This window comes from Caretta caretta, chromosome 1 (genome assembly GCF_965140235.1).
Source record: "Caretta caretta isolate rCarCar2 chromosome 1, rCarCar1.hap1, whole genome shotgun sequence".
NCBI lineage: Eukaryota > Metazoa > Chordata > Testudines > Cheloniidae > Caretta > Caretta caretta.
In genome coordinates this window covers 349,901,745-349,925,545 of record NC_134206.1, presented here as the reverse complement: position 1 = coordinate 349,925,545, position 23,801 = coordinate 349,901,745, and the positions used below count along the sequence as shown (strand labels likewise).

Here is a 23,801-nt window from a genome sequence, read left to right as displayed (position 1 = left end):
ATATTAAAGACTGAGAGAGGCTCAGATACTGTGGTAATGGGAACAATATAAGGACCTTAGATGGATGGAACTGGGCTCAAGAAGAGACCCATGGATGTTCTCATCAAAAGCATTTTTGAATTAAAGTGGTTTTGGAAGGGATAAGGAGATAAATATGCAGAGGGTCCCCAAGCTACCTGAATAACCACATGAGCATTTTGTTGGTCACGGAAGAGAGGTTTCAAGGAATCTGAGAAATATTGGCAGTGAATACATTTAACCATATCCACCCCCAGGGACAAATGTCAATGCTCTCCGGCCATCTGGTCTCCTTTTCTTTAATTAAACGAATGAAACCTATGATCACACAGGCCGGCCCAGAAACACTGCCAGAACAAATCAATAGCTGTAGGAAAATCAGATTGCTCATCTCAAATGCACACATGCTATTAAGCAGAGACAGTCTGAATCATCTTGAGTTCATGTCTATAGTGCACTGAGTGCCATCAAAAAGCAAACACTGTAGAAGGGTATTGACTTTTCCAGTGTTTAGAATATATATAGTATAGATCAGCAAGATGACTACTTCATCTATATCCATTATACAGCATTCATCACCATGGTATCTGAGTGTGTCACAACATTATAAATGGTATACATTCTCTCTTTTTTTCCTACCACAAGTCTTCAGGAACTTGACTTAGGGCATGTCTACAATAGATATGATAGAGGTCTATACAATCATGACTGGTGTGGAGGAAGTGTTATTTATTCCTTCTCATAACACAAGAACTAGGGGTCACCAAATGAAATTAATGAACAGGAGGTTTAAAACAAACAAAAGGAAATATTTTTTTTCACACAATGCAGTCAACTCGTGGAACTCCTTGCCAGAGGATGTTGTTAAGGCCAAGACTATAGTAGGGTTCAAAAAGAACTAGATAAGTTCATGGAGGATGGGTTCATCAATGGCTATTAGCCAGGCTGAGCAGGGATGGTGTCCTTAGCCTCTGTTTGCCAGAAACTGGGAATGGGCGACAGGGGATGGATCACTCGATGATTCCCTGTTCTGTTCATTCCCTCTGGGGCACCTGGCATTGGCCACTGTCGGAAGACAGGATACTGGGCTAGATGGACCTTTGGTCTGACCCAGTCTGGCCGCCCTTGTGTTCTATGTTTGTACATGCCTAGCAGCATGGGGTCCTGGTCCATGACTCTGGCCCCTAGGGCTGTGGAAATACAAACAAATTAATAATAATAATAATTAATAATAAAATTATGACTTTGAAAACCCAGTTCAATGACTACAGCTTTGACAAAGAACTGGGTCTCCAAAGATGCAAGTTTTTGTTTTTGTTAAACATCCTCAAAGAGATGCTTGCTCTCTGGGAGCAAAGAAGCAATGACAGAGTGGGGGTAGCATGCGCCTTCATTTTGTATTTTGTGGTTTTCAGAAGTTTAAGTTTGTGTTACCTTAATGCTTCATTTTCTTGTTTTCAAAGGTTTGAATTGTAGCCGAACTTGACCCTTCTGGAAAGGCATGAGGCAGCCCTGACTCTCCGTTAGCAAAAGTTTTGGGTGTCTAATATTTTACAAAGCCAATACAATTGTTTTGAAAAGAAAAAAAGTGTCCGTTCTGCTAACTGTATCCTTATAGACATATGAAGGTCACCAGGGTCTCCCTCAAAATAGATGTTCCCGCCTCTGTACAAAACACTAACAGCTGTTGATATATCGTTGCAGGCAAGGAGGCTCCAAGTCTGTAGAACTGCTAAGGAGGCACAGCATATTGTGCGATGGCTTCTGGGAGTCAGAAGCACAAGTTTCTATTCCTGTCTCTGCTGTGTGACCTTGGGCAAGTGTTTGTGTGCCTCGGTTTCCCCTCCTATACTTTGACTATCTTATCTATTTAGCCTGTAAGCTGCTTGAGGAGGAAATGTGTGTCTGGACTGTGCTTCGCTCAGTTGTGGTTGAGGCCTCTAAGCATGACTGCAACACACTTTGATTGAATTGTCTCGTGAGAACTGACCTCCCATCTTTTCATGTACTCTGTATATATATCTTCCTACTGTATTTTCCACTCCATGCATCTGATGAAGTGGGTTTTAGCCCACGAAAGCTCATGCCCAAATAAATTTGTTAGTCTCTAAGGTGCCACAAGGACTCCTCGTTGTTTTTGCTGATACAGATTAACACGGCTACCCTTCTGAAACAAGTAACGATGTGTTTTTAAAAAATATATTGTTTGTGATGTAGGGCCCATTGGGCAAATATTCAAGCTTTACTCACTTGAATAGTCGGACTGTAACGGGACTGCATGGATGTGCTTTGTGTTTGCAAGATCTGGGCCCTACAGGCACGTGTAGTTCTGGCCCTGAAGAGTTTACAAGCTGCTCAACAGAAAAACAAATCCTCCCCCAGCAAAAAAAAAAAAAAAAACCCACCACGAAGATGGGCTGTGAAACAGGTACCAGCCCAGGGGCTGGTGGGAATTCGTGCAGCTGCAGCCGTGGGGAAGGAGGGACCCAGGAGCCAGGCCGAGGGGGATGGCTGAGTGGATGCATCTGGGGCTTGGGGAAACAGGCGCGTGCGATGGGACCTGCGCCAGTCGCCCACGTCCCTGCTGTGCCGGAACCCCAGCCGCCGCGCCGGGCAGGTGAGGACTACATCTCCCATACCCCCCCGCGTTCCCCGCCGCCATGAGGCGGAGCGCTCGGCGCGCAGCACGCCGGGAGCTGTAGTCCTGGGGGGCCCGGCCGGCGCGCCGCGGGCCTGGCGGCGAACTCCATGTCCCGTGGTGCCCCGCGCGGCGGCGGCCGGTGAGGGGCGGCGGCGAGCAGCGGCGGCCGGGTCTGAGGGAGCCGGAGGCAGGCAGGCGGCGAGCAGCGGCGATGTCGGTGCAGGTGGCGGCCCCCGCCGTGGAGCTGAAGGAGCTGGGCGGCCCCAGGGACAAGGGGGCGGCCGCCCCCTCCCGCCCGGCCGAGCCGGGGCTTCTCCCCGCGCCGGGGCTCGGGGTGGCCGGGGCGCCCTGCCCGCTGCCGGCCGCGGCCGGGGAGCGTGAGGCGGCGGCCCCCGGCCCGGGGTGCGGGGCCGAGCGGCCTCCCGTGAGCGGCTGCCCCGGCCTCCCCGCGGCCGGGCTCCCCCCCGGGGCCGCCAAGGTGCCGCAGGCGTCGGCCATGAAGAGGAGCGACCCGCACCACCCGCAGCACCGGCACCGGGACGGGGGGGACGGCGGCGGCGGCGGCGCCGGGCGGGAGGCGCTGGTCAGCCCCGACGGCACCGTCACCGAGGCGCCCCGCACCGTCAAGAAGGTAACGTGAGGGGGAGCCCGGGGACGACCCGCCCCCGCCTCAGCGCTGCTCCCCTGAACGTGGGGGGGGCATTCCCCTCCGGGAGGGGGGCCCTGACCCCCTTAATGCGGGACCCCAAAAGGGAGGGGGATTCCCCGTGACTGAGACCCTGCGGGCAGGAGACCCCCATTCCCTTCAGGCAGAGCCGCCTGCATACCAAAAATCCCCCTTTGTTTAAGGTGGGACCCCCCCTTACAGAGACCCCTGGGAGAAGCACCTCTGTCCCCTTGATGGGGGACCCCTTTATACGCATGCTGAGGGACAGGGACTCTCATCCTTGAAGAGGGAAACTCTTACCCTATGGGTGTATCTTTGCCCTCATGAAGGGGCTCCCACAAGCCTCTTAGGTAAGAGAGCCCAGTTTTCCTTGGAGATCCTCCCTTGCCAGCCTGCTGGGACTGGGGCGGGGGGGGGGGGGAATCTTGGTTCTTCAAGAAAGGTTGGGGCTCATCTCTGTCTGTCAAAGCTCCTATTCTTCTGGAGAGACCTTTGTGACCCCTTGACAGCATACCCAGTGTTTGGGGGACCTGCCCCACCTGATCTCTCCCTAGAGAGACCAAACGCACTAGAACCTGAGACATTGAACTCCCTGAAGAGAGAGATGCCAGATAAACCCACTAATCCAGCCCTTGGAGAGACCCCAGAGATACCCAGGTTGAGACTTTGCCATGTGGTGTCACTGTAGGCACCCTCTCTTGGAGAAAGAGTGGAGTACCCATAATTTGATACTACTTCTTCCTTGGTCATCTTTGTTCTTAGGTTTCAGAGTAGCAGCCATGTTAGTCTGAATTCGCAAAAAGAAAAGGAGGACTTGTGGCACCTTAGAGACTAACCAATTTATTTGAGCATAAGCTTTCGTGAGAGTGATCACTTTAGATAAGCTATTACCAGCAGGAGAGTGGGGTGGGAGGAGGTATTTTTTCATGCTTTGTGTGTATATAATAAGATCTTCTACACTTTCCACAGTATGCATCCGATGAAGTGAGCTGTAGCTCACGAAAGCTTATGCTCAAATAAATTTGTTAATCTCTAAGGTGCCACAAGTACTCCTTTTCTTTTTTTGTTCTTAGGTAACCTCACATTATCTATATCCCCACCATGTTATATCACTCTATTCCTTCATCCCCTTTTTGGAGTCTGCCGTCCTTGGGAAGGACACCTGTTTTCCTTCATATTTTCTCCCAAGGACCAGTGCTTGCTTGACCAGACAAAAAGCATGGTCATGGATCTTCTGTGTCAAGGATCATGACATATTTGACCTTCTAAATCTCCCAGGTGGAGGGGGAATAATGATGTCGGTGATGATTTTCTGCCTGGGAACAGTTCTCATCCCTGTCTCCAGGTACTTCCAAACTCAGCAGAGACAGGGCCTGAGATAAGGGAAACAAACAATACCCAACCAGAGGGAGCTGATCCTCCGTGCAGTAGGAGCAGAGTATTCATGGAGCAAAACCAACCACCACCTCCATTGCCTAGCATGGTGGGATTGTTTATAGGCTGTGAATCTGTGTGGTTGCTATAGGAAGTAAAATGTGTTGAATGAGGATGTCTGGGAGTACATGCTGTTCCTTCTCCTTCTGCAATGCTATTGCTTTCCAGTTGCTTCAGTGCGTGGGTTTGTTCCAGTGACTGAAGGGTTGTCTCTGCATTTATTAAACTAGGTTTACACATCCATGGTCCTTTTGGTACAGTAGTAAATTTAAAGCAAATGTATGCAACTTTTAAGGCAATATACAGAAGTAAAACATATCTTTGCTTGGCTTTAAGACTTTCAGGCCTTGTCTTCACTAGGGAAAAAGCGTATTTTAAATATGTTAACTAATCATTAATGCATGTTAAAATCCTGGTGTAGACAGGATAAGTTATAGTTTTAATGTGTTGGCTGGTCAAGAAAAAAGTATGCTCTCTGTTAAGATTTATCTTGACTGACTAATCTGCTAAACCTGCAATTTACCTTGTCCATACTACAATTTTAACATGTGTGTTAACACATTATGTAACATGCCTAAAATACTTTTTTTTTTTGTAGTGTAGGTATGATCTCTGAGGATTAATAGCCAATGCTTTTTTCCCCCCTTCTATTATTCTCTCGTTTTAGAAGTGGTGTTAGTACATATTAATTTGGTCTTGCAAAATTCTAGTTGCATAGGCAAATATTTTTCCTTTGCATGAGGATATAATTATTAACACACACATCACCATGGTAAAGGCTGGGTGGGTAAATGTGCCTAAATTGGTAAACTTCAGTGATTTTGCAATGCTGTGTTAGTTTAATGATGGGATTGTAATATCTGATCAATAGCAAAATAACATGATAAACATTTAGGACCTGATCCTACGAAGTTGTGTGCACATGCTTAGCTTTAATCACATTAACTTAATTGGGACAAGAGTAAGTAAAGTTAAGAACCTTTTCTCATGCCTGGTGCTTTAATGTTTGTCCTCATTTTCACTATACCGAGTTGCTGCATGCTAACGTTTTTGTACCTACTTCTCTGACATCTTAGAATTCTGTGTGTAGGCCCAAATTTTCAAAAGTGGCCGCTGATTATGGGATTGTCAGTTTTTAAGATACTGTGGACCAGACTTTCAGAGGTCAAAGTCATTTAAACAAGTCACATCAGTCATTTAGTCTTAACAAATTAAAATTCCCAGTTGCAACTTACTAATTAGATGAGCTCCCCTTGACTTCAGTTGGAAGTGAGTGAGAGCTTTAAAAATCAGGCTTAAGGTAATTGACATTGGACAGTCATAAAATGAGGTATCCAAAATCAGAAAACTTTGGAAATGTTGGCATTAGTGACTGTGGTGTGGTAAGTTGGTAAGAGTAGGGGCATGAAAATCAAGACTACGCAATAGATTTACTGTGTGTCCTTGGGCTTATTGCTACAACTTGTTTTCAAAATCTGTGAAATGAGTGTACACTTACTTACACAGGTGTGCATAGCAATTTAATACTCACCTGCCCTACGGGTAAGGCATATTTGTTTATGAAGCATATTGAGCTCTTCTGAGGAAAGGCACTATACAGTTGCAAAATTTTATATTAATATATATGCTCACTTTACAAATTGAAAGTGAACTTTTTTCCTAGCTTTCAGCACTGAAAGCAAAGCTTGCTTTCTGAATGTCAAGCTGTGTTCTTTCTGCTTCTTAACATTATCAGCATAAAGGTTCTGGAATCAGAACTGAGCTGGCAATCCTGTTGATTCATGAAGCAAAATAGAATACAGCTTGCTCCTCCATAGCTAGTCCGCCTCTGCATTATTGATGGCAGTAAAAGCTGTAGGTTTTGTCTGTAAACTAAGTGGGCTTAAAATTGAAAACAGAGGGTACAGACGCATAGGGTAACAAGGTGCATCTTATGACAGTGTCACTCATCTGAGTGTAACTTCACTGTAACTATAAAATTCCTCAGTAAAATGAATAAATCAAAATATGTGCCTGATGCTCACCAGACTGGCGCATCACCTGACAAGTAGACTGCAGTTGGGTATTTTACTTTGCAGCATATAAATGACACTCATGTGGCTTGTCTAAATGGTGATTTTGACCTTGACTCTTCGCTAATTTGATTGCATCAGGGAGCATAAGGGTTGAAATGGCTGCTTTTCCATAATAAATTCAATTGTTTGGTGTGAGGTTCTCACACCATTTTATTCACTTGTTGTATAGGAGGATTTTTAGATAACCTGAATGGAACACAGACTATCTTATTTTACTCGTGTGTGTTTGCCATTTACTCAATTTCATTCTAATCTATAGTGATCAGTTATACCAGGGTAATAAATGTTTCTCCTTAGGCTGAATTCCCAACTGCTGCTCATAATGAGTGTGGTTTGTATGCCAGTTAGTAAAATCCTATCATTTGGAGGCAGTGTTATAATATATAATACACTTGGGCCCTCCCCCTCAGCATGTATGCAATTTATTTTTAGGTAGCACCTTCTGAATGATATATTCAGACCTTTGTTGAAAGACCAATACCTTAAGTTGTATACAGAGACTCTTGCAGGTAGTAAAGGAAAAGTGACATGTAAAGAGAAAAACAATAGTAGAAATATAAAAGCAGTAAAGATGAGTAAATGTTAACGGAATGAAGGGCATAGAAAGTGCAGAAATGAGGAAATGCAGTATAATTAAGGGTACCTAAACTCTGATGAATGAGTGAAACAGTATCAGTTGGCAAGGAGTCTGAAGCCCACACCCAATTTGTATTAAAATTGACATAAATTCTAAGTACATGATATTTATACTTCCTTGACAAAGGAATAGAAACTTCATGTTTTGAATTTACCTGTGATTTTAAAAACCTGTAGCTGATCAGCTTTGATCCTCACCAAGCAGTCGAGAAATGGGCCATAGGCCGTATTTAAGACTTTGGAAAGCGTATTTTGCCTCTTGGGGTGTATTCTGAGCATCGGCGCTCTAGCATCTGTAATACAATGTTCTACGTCAAACAGGAAGTGATGAAGGCAAGATTTTAAAAAATGGTTGAGGTGTTGTAAAGGGAAGACACGGGTCAACTTGAGTGAGAGTCACTTGTAGTGTTGGGAAGTTTTAAAGAGAGGACTGAAAGGTAGCAAAGACTGGAGGAGCGGAATTATTTCAAGTGGTTATGACAGTGATAGGGTGCAACAAGTGCCTAGTTATGAAAGCTAGGGAGGGAGTTTTCAGTTGGTGATGGACTTCAAGCCAGTGACCATAGTGAAAGATGGGGTAATATAGTCATACTTCCTGAAAGGAGAGAATAGTCTGGATGCAACATTCTGACCCCGTGAAGTTGAGTGTAAGCCTTCCAAAAGTCTACAAAATGACGTGATAAATATTGAGACAAGAAATGATGAAAGTTTAAATAAAGATTTCAGCAGTGAGTGTATTCTGAGGATGGTACTGGATGACTTGCAGATGAGAAGAAAAAGGTTAATGGTCCAGGATGTTTCCAAATTTTGTGATTTTTTGGGAGCATAAGTTAAAGTGATAGCCTCAAAGAGACATATGGTTGATTTGTGTATGTATAAAGAAGGCAGAGGGGAATAAATGCATGACATGAGAGATTAGAGGAAATTCTTCTCACAAGGAAGAAGTTATTCTTGCAAACATTTAATAGGAAATTATGAGATCTTGGAGTTGTGGATAGTTCTCTAAAAACTTACACTCAGTGTGCAGCGGCAGTCAAAAAAGTGAACAGAACATTGGGAAGCATTAAAAGGGATAGATAAGACAGAAAATATCATATTGCCTCTGTATATATCCATGGTACGCCCACACCTTGAATACTGCATGCAGATGTGGTCACCCCATCTCAAAAAAGATAAATTGCAATTGGAAAAGGGCAACAAAAATGATTAGAGGTATGGAATGGCTTCCAAATGAGGCGAGATTGATTAAGACTGGGACTTTTCAGCTTGGAAAAGAGATGACCAAGGGGGGATATGCTAAAGGTCTATAAAATAAAGTAAATAAGGAAGTGTTATTTACTCCTTCCGATAACACCGTACTAGTGGTCACCAAATGAAAATCTGCAGCGGGTTTAAAACAAACAAAAGGAAGTATTTTTTTCCACACAACGCATAGTCAACCTGTGGAACTGCTTGCCAGAGGACATTGTGAAGGCAAAGACTATAACAGGGTTCCAAAAAGAACTGGATAAATTCATGGAGGATAGGTTCATCAATGGCTATTTGCAAGGGATGATATCCCTAGCCTCTGTTTGCCAGAAGATGGAAATGGGCGACGGGATGGATCACTTGATGACTTCCTGTTCTGTTAATTCCCTCTGGGGGACCTGCATTGGTCACTGTCAGGGGACAGGATACTGGGCTAGATGGACCTTTGGTCTGACCCAGTATGGCTATTCTTATGCTGTAGATTTGAGCTGACAGGCCAAGCATAAGGTAAATGAAGAGAATGAACTGAGGGAGATGTAAAGTTAAATGTCATCTCTGAAAAGTGATTTCTGATCTAGCATTGAGTTCTCCCATAGGGAGATAAGATATGGAGAAATGGATCAAGACTGGGAACCTGAGGCAGTTTGTATTAGGATGAGGGGGAGATGTAAAGTCTCGACTAGGCATGGAAGAGAAGTAAGATCCCGTCTCCCAGTGAGAGTGCTGGAGGCTGTTTCAGACACCCACAAAATTCAGACCAAGGTATCCAAAGCACGCTAGACCAAATAAGAGACTAAAGAAGAATCTAAGAAAAGAGGTAATGTGAGCTTTAAATCTCTTATGTGAAGTCCTCTGTGGGGAGGCATAGCATAGGCATTTGCAGTACAAGCGTCTCCTTAATGCCTCAACCTTGACTTGGAGGAACAATCTGTAGTGGGGAGAGTGGAGCTCACTCTCTCTGGCCCATTCATGTTTTCCTGTCTCCTGTGATTTCTGCCACAAAACTGGCACTAAATGACAGCATTGGTGGCTCAGTTTTTGTGATGAGTTCTCAACCCAAGTGCCCTCTAAACTAATTTTCATAATTTGCTAAACATTTGTCAGATAGAGTTGCTCGTTGCTACTGATCTAGATTTGTACCAGCAGCCTAGAGGTGAAAAACTGTGTCCCATTAATAGTGTGAGCCATCCAGCCTCCTGTTTGCAGTAGTGGAGTGTGTGTTTTTTTTTTTTTTTTTTTAAGATAAAGACAGAATGGTTGATGACCGTGCTATAAAAAGGAATAAGGGTTTAGCAAACTCTAATTTTTACTGATTTGTACCCTAAAGCGTGATAGAAATGCTGTACAGTCTGTGTAACAGGTGTCATTATAAAGACAGTGAAGGAAACCAAAATCAAATTCACCAAACACTTAACTCAATATAAATGTATTGAATTTCAGCAAAGCCTTTCTGGGCTCTCGGAAGTCAGTCTGGTGCTCTGAAATGTTGAGACTTGGCAAATGTAGAAATAAGATTGAAGAACTTGAGATTTGATTTCCTCAAGCAATTCTCATGATGTGTAAAGTCGTTTAAAGATTTCCAAAACCAAATCTCTTTTGGGAACACTTGCTGTAGCAACTCCATTGGCCATCTCCTGGCCTAAGTCCCTGAAGCAACAGCTTGCAGCTTTGCTTTTCTCTTAGTAAATTGCCATCACTCTTGTGCCCTGTGGGTCTGAGGGCAGAAGAAAAAGTATAATTGTTTAGTCCTTTGGATGTACATTGGGATATCCAAACTTTATCCCATCAAAGGGTGCATTGACGAGCTCAAATGTCACATGCATAAACTAACAGATTGCAGCTGTCCTCTCAATGTGGAAGTGCAGCCTGTGGAAACTACAGATCTCAACATGCAAGAATTCTTGGTTGTGCATCTCAAGATGAGCACTGCATGCAGACATCTAGTCTTGGAATCTTCTCATCTCAGTATTAAACATGAGGGCAGCTGTTGGCCATGTCACTGATGTTGAACACTGTAGGCCAGGGGTAGTCATATTTTGTCAAGGTCCAAATTTCTTGGTCAATGTCCAGACTCCAGAGAAGAAAATAATAAAAAAACCCAATAATGATAAGTAAATAAAAAGATTTTGGTGTCTGTTCAAAAATGTTTAGTGGTCCGGATTTAGCCCGTGGTCCACCTAATGACTACCCCTGCTGTAGGCTGTGGTTTGACATCCCATATATCAAAAGCAGTGCTGCTTCACTTATCTAACTGGAGTGGTCATATGTCAGGGAGATATGGTATGCAAGTGGTTAAAAGAAAACAGTGGCCCTTTATGGCCAAATAAATTGATATAATGAAGATACGGTCATGGTAGGCATGATTTTGAGACTTCTCTGATTTTGCAGCAGACACTTGCTTATTCTGCAATCCTGCTCAAACACATGTGCATCATATCACATGTTCAGTTCTTGTAAGTGAAGATGATTGTTGATCAGAAAGTCATGTAGAAGTTTGTAGGAGACAGGATGAACCAGTGTCCATGTAGGTGGTCATGACCGTCCCTCTGAGCGGGGGGCCACGCCTTCTCGCAGTCTGGTCTGCTAGAATACACTCAAAACAAAGAAAGGGGGATTTAGCAGTGCTCAGTGGGCCCGGATCTTCAAACAGGGAAGGGCCGCAAACAGTCTGGGCTCTGGCCAGTGGTCAGGACAGAGTGGTGCTAAGTTAGAAGCCCAGCCCTCAAGTGGGGCGAGACAGTAAACAGCCAGGGCCCTGGCCTGCAGTCAGGCAGAGCTATAGCTCAAACTCCGTCTGTGAGGCTCCGGCAGACTTGAGCACCATGCACAGGCTCTGGGGCTCCGGCAGAGGTGTCCGAGGAGTGCAGGCCTCCTGGCCTAAGGAGGGGGAGCGGCAGGGGGTTTGCGAGCCCGCCTAATTTCACCTCATCCTAGCCCAGGGCCCTAACAGTGGTGGCGTGGTCTGCCACTGGGTCAGCAGGGATCCGCCCGCAACACGTTGACCTTGTATCGGGTCAGCTCTCAACCAGACTGTTGTCTGGTTTTCCTGGACTCTCCCCCTTGGGTGTACCAGTGTCCAGGGGTCATCCTCAGTCTCCCTGGGATATACTGGCAAGGGTAGCAGAAGCAGCTCCTCAGTGTTGGGAGTGGCCGGGGTTTTAGGAAGTTCGTGCAGACGCCCTGGTCAGCCATGGTTCTCCTTGGGATCCCATTCCAGCAGCAGGGAAGATACATCTGTCTCCCTTGGCAGCTCCCTCCCAACTGAGCTGCGGGGCTGGCCTTTTATACTTCCTCTTCCTGTCCAGCCCATCTGCTTCTGGTGTGTAGGGCATGGTCCTCCTGGCTCCGCCCACCAGGTGGCTTGCGGTGTTCCGTTCGTGTCCGCCTCTCAGGAAGGCCATGCCTCCTTGCTACATTCCAAATCGGAGAGCTGTCCCCAAAGTATAAAGGAAGCTTGTTCCAGGCAGCTGGATTTGCAGAGGAAAAAACCCTTCACCAACAATAGTAAAATTAAGAGATGAAGCAGGTGTTATAAGAAAGTGAGCAGAAGTTGGTGCAACTCCACAGAAGACTTTATAACAAAGATTAACTGAGTTGTGTCCTAAAATGATTGGGGAACCAATGGACTTGTTTGAGGATGGGATGACATGGTCATGCTCATTTGTACATATGAGAAGGAGGGCATTCTGCTGCATATGCTTGGGTTTGGAGGGTTGACACTTGAAGGAGGCTGAAGAACTAGTGAGAGGAGATGAAGGCCTAGAAGTGGAGTCAAGGCAGTAGCGTAGCTGGGTAACATGGAAGTGGTGATGCAGGAAGAAATTACCTCTCTTTGAGAAGGGAATGTCTTTTTGGTCTGTATTTGTACAGCACCGTGGCCAGTGGGCTCCTGCTCCAGTCAGATGACTAATAAGAGGAAAGTTCGGGGTCAGGAAGATACCATGATTACATCCAAAGGCAGCAAATGGAAGATGTGAATTGAGGGGATGACTGGAGAGAGAGAGAGAGTCATGTTTGATGATACTCTTGCCCAAGAGAACTGCTTGTCTGAGGCATTTAACTGAAAAGTTTAGGGGTAATGACAAGTTTTCCTTGGTCAAGAGGCAGAGAGGATGAAGAAAGAAGAGTAATCAATTTTTCAAGAAATGTTACTGTTTAGTATTATGAGCATAAAAGTAGTGGTTAAGGTTTAAGGGATGTATGAAAGAAATGGGGGCTAGATAGGAAACGACAGTGAGTGGAATGAAAGAGGTGCGGAGGACTTGTCACTATTAGGAGAGAGCCATTAGATATAAGTGTGGAACCATGGCTGGATGGAACCTATGTTGAATGTTCAGGAGCCTGGAATTATCCAGTGTCAGAGGCTGTACAGAGCCTGCAGAGGAGGAGTCTTCAGTGAAAATTTGGAAGTTCAGTGACAGAATGGGAATTCTGTGCTATACCCAGGCCAAACCTCAGGAGGATATTGTGAGGAAGGGTGCTTGGGGAGTTGTGAAGGTGATGGTCTCAAGCTCTTTATTGAGAAAGGAAAGGCTACAGGCAGGACAGTGGTTAGGGCAGGGTCAAGGGATGTCTTTTAAGTAGGGAGAGGAAAAATTTAAAGAGCTATAAGGCAGAGCTTAGAAAACCCACTCGCCTATTGTGACCCTAAGAGCCTGTTTTATGCCAACTGGCAAAAGGCTCACCTTGTACGTTGTTGTCAGAATATTTAGCCAGTGCCTAGTAAGGTATCATATGAAAACTGGTGACATGCTGGTCATGAATATCATTGTGCGATGTATGTAGGGGTTGTGTATACAGAGTTATGATGCATCCGATGAAGTGAGCTGTAGCTCACGAAAGCTTATGCTCAGATAAATTGGTTAGTCTCTAAGGTGCCACAAGTATTCCTTTTCTTTTTGCGAATACAGACTAACACGGCTGTTACTCTGAAACCTGTCAGAGTTATGTATGTGTGTTTGAAATATGTTCTTAAAATGTGATTTCGAGGCAGCTGATAAACACACTTGCCCTAGGCAAAGGAATGTGGATTTACCTGTCAGTATGGACAAAGTTAACAGACAGATGAGAAAACAGCATGGCTTGATTATGAGCAAAGGTCAATAGAAGTACATTTGCATCTAAAGTAAACAAAGTGATCAAGCCAATCAAAAAAGCAAATTAACCACAGGATGAAGAACAGGCTTAGTACCTGCACACCAGAGAACAAGCAGCAGGGGAGAGGAACTTTATCTGGGTTCTTTTCAAAGAATACATTTTAAAGGCTTTCTGGGCTATAAGAGGGGCAGAAAAGGGGCCTCTTTTGTTATCCCTCACATAGGGAACAAAGGAAACAGCACCCTCTGATTCTGTGGATGGTAGGTTTCAGAGTAGCAGCCGTGTTAGTCTGTATTCGCAAAAAGAAAAGGAGTACTTGTGGAACCTTAGAGACTAACCAATTTATTTGAGCATGAGCTTTCGTCAGCTACAGGTCACTTCATCGGATGCATACCGTGGAAACTGCAGCAGACTTTATATACACACAGAGATCATAAAACAATACCTCCTCCCACCCCACTGTCCTGCTGGTAATAGCTTATCTAAAGTGATCATCAAGTTGGGCCATTTCCAGCACAAATCCAGGTTTTCTCACCCTCCACCCCCCTACACACAAACTCACTCTCCTGCTGGTAATAGCCCATCCAAAGTGACAACTCTCTACACAATGTGCATGATAATCAAGGTGGGCCATTTCCTGCACAAATCCAGGTTCTCTCACACCCTCACCCCCCTCCAAAAAACCACACACAAACTCACTATCCTGCTGGTAATAGCTCATCCAAAGTGACCACTCTCCCTACAATGTACATGATGATCAAGGTGGGCCATTTCCAGCACAAATCCAGGTTTTCTCACCCCCCCACCCCCATATACACACAAACTCACTCTCCTGCTGGTAATAGCTCATCCAAAGTGACCACTCTCCCTACAATGTGCATGGTAATCAAGGTGGGCCATGTCCAGCACAAATCCAGGCTTTCTCACCCCCCCCCCCTTTTTTTTTCCCCGGGGACACACACACACGCACACAAACTCACTCTCCTGCTGGCAATAGCTCATCCAAACTGACCGCTCTCCAAGTTTAAATCCAAGTTTAACCAGAACGTCTGGGGGGGAGGGGGTAGGAAAAAACAAGGGGAAATAGGCTACCTTGCATAATGACTTAGCAACTCCCAGTCTCTATTTAAGCCTAAATTAATAGTATCCAATTTGCAAATGAATTCCAATTCAGCAGTTTCTCGCTGGAGTCTGGATTTGAAGTTTTTTTGTTTTAAGATAGCAACCTTCATGTCTGTGATTGCCTGTGATTGTGTCTCTCTGGTCACGCAATCACCAGATCTTCTGCACATAAGGACGTGTTGAATTCTGAAAATCTGAGTGTGGAAGGGTGTGAAAATGTCAAGAAGCAGAAACTCATGGTGGCTCTGTGTTTTTCCTTTGTGTGTTTGTATGCCATGGTGGCTGGATTCTTTATGGTGTGATATTTTCAGGTTGCCTGTAGGAGCTAGTGAGGAGTCCAGTGAGTAACCTATCTGTCAAAGCTTTAGAGTGAACTGATTTTTGTTCTGTGCCACACTGGTAGCAATGGGAAGAAAGAAATGCTTGCCTTTTCGGTGTCCTCGTGGCCACTCTTATTTGATATTACTTAAATTGTAGGCATCGCTTTGTCAGTCTTGTCAAATAGCGTGAAGGGAAGCAGATACAACAGAGATGTGTGTAGCCTGGTGTACTAAGGATTAGCAGGTGAATTTTTTTTCTGTGGAAGTATGGTAAAAATAAGTTTGTATGTGTATAATCATGAAACCTATAGCTTTGGACCAGTGCCAAAAGAGCAAAACTCTTCCAATGAATGTGTATAAAACAAAATAAATAGTGACTTGTCTTAAAGTCCCTATATATTTTAAACTAGTAGGGTAGAAAGAAATGCTGAGAATTCCAGCCATCAAGTGGTGTCCATTTGTTTTTTTCATTGCATCAGAAGATCTAGAACAGTAAAATCACATTCTTCTGTTTACCATCTTGCTTTCCACTTTTAAATTATCTGATATTAATGGTTGCTAATATCTCAAACTGTTAGAGCTAGAACCAATTCTATACACCACCTGAGAGCTTGGAATCCCTGATATCAAATCACATTAAAGCCTTCATCTGATTCCAGGGGTTTGTGAACAAACTGCTACATCACTCGTGCTTCTGTGATCTTTTCCTTAGGCTCTGATGGATGATGTGATCTAACTTGCTGCCACTAAGACTAATGCCAGGAGAACTGCAGCTCAGAATCAGGATTTTTCACAGGGTGGGTTTTAAGTCACTTAAGTTAAGTACTGTTATAGTACTGTGAGTGAGATAATGAATCTTTCTAGTTCAGGCTGAAACACAAGACTCATTGCTTCACCTTAGCTTTTTTTACATTAACCACTGCCTCCTACTAGAGTAACTGAATCAGTAAATAATGAGCGAGATGAACAAGAGACCAAAAAAACACAAACAAAAACTCAAGTATAGTGGAAAAAAAGTGGGAGAATGCCACACAGCACCAGATTTTTTATGACTGTGTAATTTGTAAGGCATTTAGATACCACAGAGATGAGCATAGTAGAAATAGAATAAATTAGGCATCTGCATTGGAATTATAGTATCTAGGGTGGGGGGAGAAGCCTGTTGGGACACTAGTTTATCTTTCAGCCAGAACAGGGTCATTCCCTGTTATGTAACTTCTCTGGCCTTGTTGGAGTGCATAACTCCTCCCACATTAGTGTTATCTGCATAGTCCATTTATATGCTATTTTTATTCTTCTAAATCCATTCATTGAAGGTGTTAAATGAGATCAGATCTGTTCAACACACACTCTTGTGGCTCTCCCATCATCACTTAGTTCTTCATCCAATTGTTGATCCATGTGACACGGTTCCATATGTGAGCCAACTAAAAAATGTAATTTTGAGAATAAGATTTTTGAGAGGCTGTAGAAAATTAGCTTAATATTATTGAGACTCGTTCAGGTTCAGTCTTTGAGGATTAAAAGTGAAGAGAGTTCCTTGGAAATGCAGCGTAATACAGGATAGGTTAAGGGTGCCCAACTTTGTCAGTTGAGGGCCATACTGGTAATTTCACGAGCCGGAGGACTCTCTGTACTGTGCCTAAAATGGATATTGCAGCTACTCTTATCTTTAAGTGGGTATTTACAAACAATAGAAATTTTTTTAAAATGTGAATTAAATTTGATGCAAGATCATACCGCAGTTACCAGGAGGCTTTCTGCAGGAGCAAGTGCGGCAAAGGGGATGCCATCAGGATCAGTTTCTGCTGATTCTTTTGGGTCATTGGAAAATGTTTTATACAGGAACATCAAAGAAATGATCCTGTGCTGCCACTGGGGCATTCCGTTTAGAAGAGAAATTTGACCTCTTCTACACCCACATGGGAGAGGACTTCAGGGTCATGTCAGTTCCATTCTGATGCTCCTGAAGAAAGGAGCTACTGCTGTATTATGCTGGGTGCGGGAGGAATGGAGAAGCTATTCTGTCCTCCTTCCCTTTTGTTTGTGATGCATATCTCGTGGCAGCATTAGTGCCAAACCAAGTTCAATTCTTTACGTTAAATGCCAGCAAAGGATAGCGATTCTTCAGAGGCAGCTCTCTCGTCCTTCAATCATGGTCTCGGGCTGGTTGAAGAAGCAGCATTATAGGCTCAGTCAGAGGAATGTGGACTTCTGAGTGAGTCAGGGAGGGACAGGACTAAAGGCTGACATAGGGAATCTAAGGAAGGGAGAGTGGCAATTAAATGAAAAGGGAGGCAGAAAGGTAACATCTTAATTTTAGTAGGGGCAAGATTGTATTTCGTTTTTTGCCACTGACCCAATAATTGACTGCATTAGTAGCTGAAATAAACCAAGAGATAAACCTCCTCTTCCTGTGCACTCCACTTCTAAAATTTTATTCATGCTATTTGAAAGAGAGTAGAGAGGGGAATTTCTCCTTACCCTTCCTCCACCCACGACCTGCAAATATCCTATCTTATAGAATACATAGGACAAATAACTTGTCCTAAACTTAATTGCTGTCATAAACTTAAGTTTTGCATGTGAATCCTAGGAGGAATATAGACTGAGCTAGTTAGATTACTACTGTTATCTGGTTTTGTAGAACAGTGAGGCTAAGATGCAGACTGCTGCAGATCTCAGGGAGTCTCCTTGGCCCTGTCTTCACTTGGATCATAACTGTACAAACTACAGCTGTTCTTAGAGGATAATGTTCAGAATATTTTTCCTAGAACTTTGCTAATTAAACTGTGCTATAGACAACTCCCTTAGCAGCCTTTAGTGTCATGTCTATTACACTGTTAAGAAAGGAAACCATGTTTAAAATAAAACCTAAATACGCTTTTACCTAACTTGGGTCTGACCTAGTTTGGACTGGGTCTAGCTGGATGCTTTTGTATGGGTAAGAGTAAAGCAAAACTGATGGGGAACATGCAGCAGTAGCGCTCCCCAGAGCAAAACAGTATCCTTAATTTGCCTCAACATTCTCTGTAATAACCAAGGATTTAAAGTATCAGAGGGGTAGCCGTGTTAGTCTGGATCTGTAAAAGCAGCAAAAGTCCTGTGGCACCTTATAGACTAACAGACGTATTAGAGCATAAGCTTTTCATGGGTGAATACCCACTTTGTCAGATGCATGTAGTGGAAATTTCCAGAGGCAGGTATAAATATGCAAGCAAGAATCAGGATAGGGATAACGAGGTTAGTTCAGTCAGGGAGGATGAAGCCCTCTTCTAGCAGTTGAGGTGCGAACACCAAGGGAGGAGAAATGGCTTTTGTCGTTGGCTAGCCATTCCCGGTCTTTGTTTAATCCTGAGCGGATGGTGTCAAATTTACAAATGAACTGAAGCTCAGCAGTTTCTCTTTGAAGTCTGGTTCTGAAGTTCTTTTTTTTTTTTGCTGCAGAATGGCTACTTTTAAATCAGCTATTGTGTGTCCAGGGAGATTGAAGTGTTTTCCTACAGGTTTTTGTATATTGCCATTCCCAATATCTGATTTGTGTCCATTTATCCTTTTATGTAGGGACTGTCCAGATTGGCGGATGTACATAGCAGAGGGGCATTGCTGGCACATGATGGTATATATTACATTGGTGGACGTGCAGGTGACTGAACCAGTGATTGTGTGGTTGATCAGGTTAGGTACTGTGATGGTGTCGCTGGTGTAGATATGTGGGCAGAGTTGGCATCGAGGTTCGTTGCATAGATTGGTTCCTGAGTTAGAGTTACTATGGTGCAGTGTGTCATTGCTGGTGAGAATATGCTTCAGGTTGGCGGGTTGTCTGTGGGCAAGGACTGGCCTGCCTCCCAAGGCCTGTGAAAGAGAGGGACTGTTGTCCAGGATGGGTTGTAGATCACTGATGTTGTGTTGGAGAGGTTTTAGCTGAGGACTGTATGTGATGGCCAGTGGAGTTCTGTTGGTTTCTTTCTTGGGCTTGTCTTGCAGCAGGAGGCTTCTGGGTACACATCTGGCTCTGTTGATCTGTTTCCCTATTTCCTCATGCGGGTATCGTAGTTTTGAGAATGCTTGGTGGAGATCTTGTAGGTGTTGGTCTCTGTCTGAGGGGTTGTACCTCAGCGCTTGGCTGTAGACAATGGTTCGTGTGGTCTGTCTGGGATGGAAGCTGGAGGCATGAAGGTAGGCATAGCAGTCGGTGGGTTTTCGGTATAGGGTGGTGTTAACGTGACCATCACTTATTTGCACCGTGGTGTCTAGGAAGTGGACCTCCCATGCAGATTGATCCAGGCTGAGGTTGATGGTGGGGTGGAAGTTATTGAAATCATGGTGGAATTCTTCCAGGGTTTCCTTCCCATGGGTCCAGATGAAGATGTCATCAGTGTAGCATAGGTAGAGAAGGGGCGTGAGTGGACGAGAGCTGAGGAAGCGTTGTTCCAGGTCAGCCATAAAAATGTTGGCACATTGTGGGGCCATGTGGGTGCCCATAGCAGTGCCACTGGTCTGGAGGTATATATTGTCACCAAATTTGAAATAATTGTGTGTGCGGATAAAGTCACAGAGCTCAGCAACCAGTTGTGCTGTGGCATCATCAGGGATACTGTTCCTGACAGCTTGTATTCCATCTGTGTATGGGATGTTTGTGTAGAGAGCCTCTACATCCATGGTGACTAGGATGGTGTTTTCTGGAAGATCACCAATGCAAGGATTTAAAGTTTGTCTAAATTGGCTTATTCAGTGCTAATGTTATGCAAGATTCCTGATCAGTAGTGTGGAGGTTTGAGCTGAGAGACTACTTGGAGCTATGATGGAATTAAAGTAACCTTGGCAACCATTATAAATAAAATAGGCCTCCTTGAGACGTAAGACTGTGTCCACGTTTGCTGCATTCATTCATATCTTTAGCTTACATAACATCATGCTGCTGCAGCAATTTAATACTCCAGCACCAAGGGCAACTATGCTGCTCTTTTGAGTGTGTCTTGTGAGCTTTTGCTGTGCCGACTAGTTCTTGCGTCTATTTCCTATGGAGTTGAAATGATGGCATTAGTGTTTTTCTCTGTATAACGTGAAGCTCTTATCTCCCATCACTGTGTCCTTGGACTCTGATATTTTGTTCTCTCTGACAGTCCTATTCTTGAGCTCTGCTGTTGCAGCACAGTACTGAATCCATCTCCCTCCATTACGCACCAGCCTCCTAAGCTTTTCTGAGAAATTGACTGTGTATGCACAGGTGCATATCTTCAGTATACTTTAGTGGAACACAGCTGTACATTGTTGTAGTTAGTGGCAGTCCAAGCTATGAACTAATTCCCATGTTTCAGTCTAATTCTCCTAACTCTTGCCCCTTTTATGGAAGGAAGGGCATACAATTTTGAAGCTTTCTGTTAATTCTATAACTCTATGGGGGGTGGCAGTTGTTTCTTCAGTATGTGTGTCACTGGGAGGTGGGGAAGCAGAAGAGTAGAGTTGGAGTAACCTTAACACCAAAGTTATGACACACAACTAGTAGGAGTCTGAACTGCATGGCCCGTTGGGGCACATGGTTGAAGTAGTACTATATTTTAAGATCGCACTTCTGCCTTAATTTTTTACCTGTTGATGGTGTTACAAGTAACACCTAAGCTGCTTATAACTACTGTGAAAGATCGGAAAGATCTTTTTCATTTACTTTGTGCATGTGACTGCTGTTTGTGTAGTCAGTTGATTGTTTCCCCTGCATAGTCAGCCAGTCTTCCCTGTTTGTGTGGATCCTTCACACAGCCACAAGGGAGAGAACAATATTTTAAAAATAGACAAATGTGAGTTTTAAAACCACAAAAATCAGTGCATTATCTGAACTGACTAGATTGCAAATTTAGAAGTCCTGGTTCTAGGTCTGTGAGGGCACTTGGGGTATATGTGGTCCTTGCTGGGTCCTGTCTTTCACCAACCACCCCAGTTCTTCAGTATCTTTCCTGCTGGCTTGAGTTTCTCTGGCACCCAGGATAAGAATACACTTTTTTAGCCTGGATCCTATTTAGAGGACCTGTATGTTGGTCTTCTAAATCGTTGTAGTGAAAGATTTCTTTTGAGCAACCTTCTGGAAGGGTAATATTGTCAATGGAATTCAGGGTAGCCAGGTCTATTTGATCTATTAAATAGGACATAATCTACACCATAAAATTAAGTTGACTTAAGTCAACATACAGTCACCACAGTAACTAAGTCAGTTGTGCATGTCTACTCTATGCTCCTTGTGTTGGCGGAGGGCGTTCACACTAGCGGCACGTATATTGACATAGAGCACAGTGCACTATGGGTAGCTATCCCACTGTGCAACTCTAGCGCAGGGTGTCTTGAGAAGGTGTTGCAAAGTTCAAACCACAGGGGAAAAGGGGGGGATATCATTTTGAGATGATAGCAAGAGGTACACTTGCAGAGGATAACATGCAGCTCCATGTAAAAGCAATGTGTCTTCAGCTCTGCACCAGAGCGACTGCTCTGGGCAGCGAAGTTGAAAATGGTGACCAGAGCAGTCACAATGGGCATTGTGGGACAGCTCCTGGAGGCAAGTTAAGTCAACGTAAGCAATGCAGTGTCTACACTGCCACTACGTCAAGCTAGCTATATCGACTTAACTCCACCTCCGTGACAGGTGGAGTTATGTCTTCACTACCCGCTGGATCGGCAGGCAGTGATCGATCCAGTGGAGGTCAATTTATCGCGTCTAATCTAGACGCGATAAATCGACCCCCGAATGCTCTCCCGTCGACTCCTGTACTCCAGCTCGGCAAGAGGCGCAGGCAGAGTCAACGGGGGAGCAGCAGCAGTTGACTCACCGCAGTGAAGACACCATGGTAAGTCGATCTAAGTACGTTGACTTCAGCTACGTTATTCGTATAGCTGAAGTTGTGTAACTTAGATCGTCCCCTGTCCCCCCAGTGCAGACCAGGCCGTAGAGTTTAAGTTGACTTAGCAGGCGAGTTATGTCGGCGTAGGGAACACTGTAGTGTAGACACTGACATTATTATGTTGACGTAAGCTGCCTTACGTTGACGTATCTCTGTAGTGTGTACCAGGTCATAAAGTGTAAGAACGATTACCCTGAGTAGTGCATGTAGATGTTTTAACACACAATCACATTTACTTTTCTCTGAGTGATTTTGTCTTTAACCTTCCACTGAGAACACTATCTCTGGTGACCAGACAGAGTGAGGGTCAGTGATGAAACTTTAATTATCAGAAAAAACTTCACATAATAGAACTTTAGTTTGCGAAGCATCTTTCATACAAACTATAGCCCTAACTGCTTTTCAATTAAATAGTCGCAAACTTAAATGGCAGATGAAGTGAAATTAAGGCCATGTCTACACTAGCGAACTTACAGCAGCACAGGTGTTCCGATGCAGCTACACTGCTATAAAATAGCTCATGTAGCTGTTCTATGCTAACAGGAGAGCTCTCTCCCATTGACCTAATAAAACCAGCTAAATGAGTGGCGGTAGCTATGTCGTGGAAGAAGCTCTGCCACCGAGATAGTGCTGTGCACACGAGCTCTTATGCCGGTGAAAGTTATGTCATTCAGGGTGTTTGTTTTTTCACACTCCTGAGTGACATAAGTTTTGCTGACATAATTTGTATTGTAGACATGGCCTAAAAGATATGAGCAAGGGAATTTTTAAAATGAGACTTTTAAAATGAGAGACTTCATGTGGTGGGGAAATCCAAAGAAATGGCTTTCTATAGTGGAGGATCAGAGAAGACAATTCTAACAATAGTTGCCTGGTTGTGTGAAGGACAACAAGAAGGTCACTAAGCTAGTGGGGAGTAGGTGGAGGCTGGAGTCTGTCTATGGTGAATCTTATTGAATCTGTCTGGCAATTTTGAGCTGGATCCTGAAAGAAGTGGAAAAACTGGTGGTGATTTGAAGATGAAGGTTAGTAAAATGGCAGAGAGCAGCATTTTTCAAATGGTGAAGTCCAGAGCTGGGACTTAAAGAAATTCATAGGAGTCAGTCAAAAAGGAGCCTCACTTTAACTCTGCAGTTCTAATGCACCCATTGCTGTAGTGTGTAGGGACCAGATGCAGTTATTGTGTTGGCTCTTATTCAGGTCCCTTTAATAAATGCTGTTATAAAATATCAGTTAGGATATGTTCTGAAGCTGTTGTAATTGAGAGAAGTTGAACTATTGTGATTTGCCTTCAAAGAGGCTGAGTAGCAATCGCATCAGAGTCCAAAAAGTTCTTTGCCTTTAAGCATAAGTAGGTCTGGTGACTGTATAAAAGGGGTTCAAAAGAAGTGTCTGGAAGGCAAGTCTGTACTTCCCAGGCCTGTGTCGATGGAGGAAAAAAGCAGATGAACATGTACAAATGTCAGTCTAAATGGAAACAATGTGATACTTCGGTCTCTGAAGGTCCTGTCTTTGCCAGTCTAGTTTTTAACACTATTTGTGTACTAGAGCAAACAAAATCAGACAGAGATCTTGCAATCACATATAGATAATAGAACCCAGAAGGCCTTTTGGTGCTTAGCCTATGTGCACCTAGGCTATAATAGAGCAGTT

General features: G+C 44.1%; 1 protein-coding gene across 2 annotated transcripts in view; it reads left to right on the top strand.

The window, feature by feature from the left end:
* The first annotated feature begins 2,812 nt into the window (after nucleotides 1-2,812).
* Nucleotides 2,813-23,801, top strand: part of AHCYL2 (adenosylhomocysteinase like 2) — a 215,161-nt gene continuing 194,172 nt past the window's right edge. Inside the window, exon 1 of one of the 2 annotated variants that reach the window (XM_048836778.2) lies at nucleotides 2,813-3,290. In XM_048836778.2, coding sequence (XP_048692735.2) covers nucleotides 2,871-3,290 — 420 coding nt within the window. In that variant the 5' untranslated portion in view covers nucleotides 2,813-2,870. The remainder of the gene's footprint in view (nucleotides 3,291-23,801) is intronic. The other variant, XM_048836779.2, reaches the window with a different exon arrangement.